Source organism: Aplysia californica, unplaced genomic scaffold (assembly GCF_000002075.1).
Source record: "Aplysia californica isolate F4 #8 unplaced genomic scaffold, AplCal3.0 scaffold00001, whole genome shotgun sequence".
Taxonomy (NCBI): domain Eukaryota; kingdom Metazoa; phylum Mollusca; class Gastropoda; order Aplysiida; family Aplysiidae; genus Aplysia; species Aplysia californica.
In genome coordinates, this window is record NW_004797271.1 from 2,436,981 (window position 1) to 2,442,561 (window position 5,581).

A 5,581-nucleotide genomic window follows, 5' to 3' on the forward strand; every position below is an offset into this window, starting at 1 on the left:
CAGACAGACAGACAGACAGACAGACAGACAGACAGACAGACAAACAGACAGACAGACAGACAGACAGACAGACAGACAAACTGACAGACAGACAGACAGACAGAGAGACACAGAGGCCCAAATAACACAAGGAAAAGTGATGACAGTAAAAGAGAGAGAAAACAATGATCTGTTGATGCCTATGAATAAACTAAAAGAGAGAATGCAATTCAACACAGATATGAGCTTAACGCTGTCAAACAATATGTCTAAGAAGAATAAAAATGTTATTAATACAATTAAATGAATTTGTCACAAATGATGAAGTATTAGATAAAGTTAGGATTGAAGCTACAATATGACCACAAAAAGGGGAGAAGAGTTTTGACGAACTATGCCAAAGAAAAGATTACCCTGTCAAACATGGAATTGGAGACAACATGGAAAAAGAAGAAGAGGCAGACCAACTGGCAGTTACAGGAGTACGCTCAGAGATGGGGCAATCGCCGGGGTGGGGGGGGGAGGGGTGTTAAAGAGTGAGGTTGGTTGGTTAATTGGTTGGTTGGTTAATTGGTTGGTTGGTTAATTGGTTGGTTGGTTGATTGATTGGTTGGTTGATTGATTTGGAAAGTTGCTTGGTCGTGTTTCCTATTTGTTTGGTTGGTTGGTTCCTTGTCTTTCTGTTTGTTTGTTTTTATTTTGTTTGTATGGTTGCTTTAACCTGGGTTTTTTAACTGTCTGTTAGATTGGTTGTTGTTTGTTTCTTGCATTTTTCAGTAGTGGGGAGGTTGTTTTTTGGGGGGGGGGTTGTTGTTGTTTTGTTTTTGTTTTGTTTTTTGTTTTTTGTTTTTTGTGTGTTGTTATTTTTTTAGTGTGGTTGTTTTTGTTTTTTTAGTTGTTTTTTTGGGGGGGTGGTTGTTTCTTTAAAATCGTTTTCTTAAAGATGAGTGGAGGGTGCTGCTTTCTTTTCCTTGTTTCTTTCATGTTGTTGCTGTTTTCTGATAGTGTTATTGCTACTGTGTCCGTTGTTATCATTACTATTATTATCGTTGTTGTTATTGTTGCTGCTGCTGCTGCTGCTGCTGCTGCTGCTATAATTGCTATTTTCGCTGTTGTGGATGGTGTTGATGATGCTGTTCTTGTTGTTGTTGTTGTTGTTTTTGCTACTGCTGCTGCTGCTGTTGTTGTTGTTCTTGTTGTTCTTGTTGTTGTTTGCTTTTTGTTTGGGGGGATGGAGATAGTGGAGATAATAATTGTAATATCTATTTCGTGATCAGACGATTGAATTATATTGGCTAGAAGTTTTGAATGGTACCAACAAGATTGCTCTTTGATCTAGAAAGGAACAAATGACAGGCAGAATAGGGTGTCTGTCGCTTACTATTTGTTTGCTTATTGCTTCGTTCTTTTCCTTTTCGCTTTATGCTGAGCGGATAAAAGTTAACCTTACATTAATTGTTTTCCATATGCTTTGGCTTTTGCTACTGGTTTGCTCATTTAGGCAAAGTTCATTTTAACGCCCCAACCAAACAAAATAAATAAGCAACGCCATACAAGCAAAAACGAAAAAGGAAGCAAAGATTTCTCCAGAATTCTTCAGCCTTCAATCAACTTTTTTTTTTTTACATCGATCACAATGCAGTAATATGATGCATTTTGACAACACAAATCACCAACAAGCAATGCAGTTGGACCTGCTCTAACAACCACCTGTAGGCCTATAAAACAACCACCTGTACAAACGGCCACTTCTCGTTTCCTCCCTTGCGTATTTTTTACATTGCACAGTGTAAGACGCACCTTATTAAGAACGCCTTTTTTCTCCTTGTCAATAGGTTGGCGTCTTACACAATTTCGATTGGACTTTGGTTGTTTTTTATCACACTAGTAATGTTGCAAGCAGTGACGGATTGGAAACAATAAATTATGCATCGTGATTGCGTGACAAAAACAATACATGTCGACGAAAAAGAAGTGACACGTAATCTAACCCCCTAAAACCAGACACAACACAGCTTGCTCACTTCGATAGGCATTTGGAAACCAGTGTGCCTATTTATCTATGTATTGCACTCTCTTCGATTATCTCTTTTTCTTCTAACTCGTCTCTTCGGTTTGGTTTTTTTTTTCCTTTACCCCCCCCCCTCTTTCTTTTCTTTCGAAACTCTCTCTCTCTCTCTCTCTCTCTCTCTCTCTCTCTCTCTCTCTCTCTCTCTCTCTCTCTCTCTCTCTCTCTCTCTCCTTTTTTTTCTCTTTCTCCGTTCCTCACGACGTTAAGTCAAGTAAACTATGCAAGTCTTACATTTTCCCAACACAAAGGAAACATGGACACGTATTAAAATAAAACGACTACCACATGAACTGGAAGCATGCAGAACAAGGCTCAAAGCTTCAAATACTCACAAAATACACAAAGAAAAACAATAAGTTCTTTCAGAAAATAAGGGTTGGGACAACCATGCTCAACAATTTGCTTTTTGAGTGATGCATGCATTGAATACATTAACGTACACTGTTTGCATTTCATGCAAAGCTTACCTGGTTTTCCAGAGAGTACTTCGGGGACGGGAGAGAGGGAAGGAATATAGCTTTGTCGCTCTTACTTTTGACGCGAGATACTTTTGCATTGGAATGGTTTCGCTTAGCAAAAAAGTTGTAGATATTGAAAAGGGGGTCTGAAATTGGAGGGGAGGGGGACTCTTGAAAGTTAACATAAAAAGGGGGGGGGGCGGTGAAGTTTTGGTCAAAATGGCATTATATTTTGTGTTCTCAGAAAATACACTACTGTACAGTAAAGTAACTGTATATACAAAGAGAGAGAGGGGGTGAGACAGACAGACAGACAGACAGACAGACAGACAGACAGACAGACAGACAGACAGACAGACAGACAGACAGACAGACAGACAGACAGACAGACAGACAGAGGCAGATACAGAGACAGAGACAGAGAGACAGACAGACAGACAGACAGACAGACAGACAGACAGACAGACAGACAGACAGACAGACAGACAGACAGACAGACAGACAGACAGACAGACAGGCAGACAGACAGGCAGACAGAGACAGAGACAGAGACAGAGAAAGAGACAAACAGGCAGACGGACAGATAGACAGGTCGAGGAAGGACGGGAAAAGAGAGAGGAGGAGAGTACAACCAAATGAAAACCGTAACGTGAAGACCGCACAGCTGAGAAGACCAACCTGTGGGTTCTGGCGCTTCCCTCAAGAAGTCCACAAAGTAGGGTTCTAAGTCCATAGCGTTGGCCATCGCTGACCCACAGTCGTCTTCGGCGACCTGGACAAACAGAGAGAATCGTGAACTTCATAGTTTGGTTGTGTATGTTCCTTGCCAGTCTCCTTGACAGTCTTTTTAAAGTTAATGTCGGTGTTTCTACGCCCCCGTCAAGACACAATTTGTATGTCTTTCATCTATATTTGTCAGTCAAATTTAAACAGAAATAAGTTTTAAATGGACATAAACTTTGTTGACCCAAAAGATATAATAATAAAGTTTTGCCTTTTTTTTAACGAGCGGGAAAATGTCGGTTTCTTCAATTTAATAATTTTGACGAGCGCATGATTTCACCACTGTGCCTCAAAAGACTAGTCGAGTTCCCACTGACCTGTTTGATCGTCTTTTCAAACCAGTCCTTGTCGGCCTGCTCCGTGAAGCGATCGGCGATGACACGGTTGCATTCGTGCTTCCACAGCGACATGAGCACGGCGGTCGAGCTCACCACTTCGCTGAGGGTGATCAGCATACCCTGGGGGTATTAAAAAAAAGTATAGGTGATTGATTAGTAGCAGTGTTTAGGTGATATTATTTCTTATTTTTGACTTTAAATTATTGACCTGTAGATTAACAGAGAGGGCAATTGATTAGAACCAATTATTACATGATAGTATTTCTTATTTTTTACATAATTTGTCATGTAGATTAACAAAGGAATTAATTGGTAGTGGTGTTAACTTTATTTCGTCCTATACATTAACAGTATCCCCTCTGCAGTTCAGTATAGTGTGCTTTGAATTTAGTTAATGAAAATTCACACTGTATTGTATTGTGTAGAGCACTACAAACCCCAGAATGACCCCCGATACAAGAAAGTTTCTGTTTACAGTATGCCTGTTTGACATGAGAGACAAACACAAACACTGGGCGCCTGGTCACATACTCCACGTCCCCCAGTCTGTACATCTTTCGACAATTTTGTCAGAAGCAGTAGAACAAAACTGAATAACAACTGGATTTTTGTTGTTGTTTTTATGTGGGGGTCTTGCCATCGTTCTCTCTCGTAAGAGGTCGTCAAGTTGCTGGGGATTAGGTGTTTGTTTGGGGGTTCCTTGGTGGGGGGTTGGGGGGCGGGGGGTTGGGGGGGGTTTACGTAGGTTTTTTGGGCCACCATTAATATAATTTAAATCATCTTGGGGGCAGGCCTGTCAGGGCCAACCCGGGCTGAGAGAGATACTACCTCCCTGTAGAGAGACCAAGATACTGGGTACAAAATTCTGCCTATACAGGAATTAAACGCAGGTTTTCTGTGAGCAAAGGCAAAGCGCCTAACAACGACACCACCTACACCGGTCGTCAAATTAATCTAGACATTCCAAACAAGTATTATACTATTATGAGTATTATAATTATACAACTTATACAAGTGTTGTTTAAATAAAGAGCCTACAGGCGAAAAAAAACAAAACAACAACAACCGCAATATTCTGGAAGAAAACATTACTGCTCTCGTGAAACAAGTTACAATGTAAATTGAGTACCTGCCAGATCCTGGAAAGATCTCTCAAGTTGAAGACGTAGTGGAACTTGGCTGGTGTTGGCAACATCTTGACTTTCGTCTTCTGCCACAAGTGGCGAGTAGCAGGCACCAGCATCTTCACCAGTTCGTGAACCTCGTCAGAGAAGCCACGGTCCTGGAAAAGTTACAGCATAAAAGAGGACCATTTGAGTCGGGAGTGGAGGTAATGCTGATACTCTTATAAGACTTAAAAAATACAAGAAGAGTTTATACTGAAGTCAACTAAATGTATTGGAATGATGATAATAATAATAATACATATTATTAATAATAACAATAATAATATATGATAATAATGATAATAATAATTTTTTTTAAATAATAATAATAAAAATGGTATTTCTACGGCACCTTCCTTTGAAAATCCAAGCAGATAAAAACAAGGTGTGTTTACGCTGATCATTACCCATAGCATAACACTTGTCTAAATTGTTTTTAAAAAGGACAGGTAGTCGAAATTATGCTTGTACTCTTAAAACGGATTGAGAGAGAGAGAGAGAGAGAGAGAGAGAGAGAGAGAGAGAGAGAGAGAAAGAGAGAGTATTTAATGAATAAACGTATCTAGATCTAGAATCTAGATCTATATTTTGTTGTGCACCCAGCCAAGAGTGTGCAGTTCTGTCTAGATTTAGATTCTACATTTAGATCTAGATCTAGATAGATCTAGATCTAAACATCTAGATTAGATCTAGATTCTAGATCTAGATACGTTTATTCATTAAATACTCTCTCTTTCTCTCTCTCTCTCTCTCTCTCTCTCTCTCTCTCTCTCTCTCTCTCTCTCT

At 39.8% G+C, this 5,581-nt stretch overlaps 1 protein-coding gene across 1 annotated transcript in view; it reads right to left on the minus strand.

Annotated features, from left to right (window-relative positions):
* LOC101861328 (dynein heavy chain 5, axonemal) overlaps positions 1–5,581 on the minus strand; it is a gene marked incomplete in the record, with an annotated part of 153,119 nt that overhangs the window by 32,939 nt on the left and 114,599 nt on the right. The window contains 3 exon segments of the mRNA XM_013081818.1: positions 3,187–3,280; positions 3,609–3,749; positions 4,759–4,911. Of these exon segments, the coding sequence (XP_012937272.1) occupies positions 3,187–3,280; positions 3,609–3,749; positions 4,759–4,911 (388 nt within the window).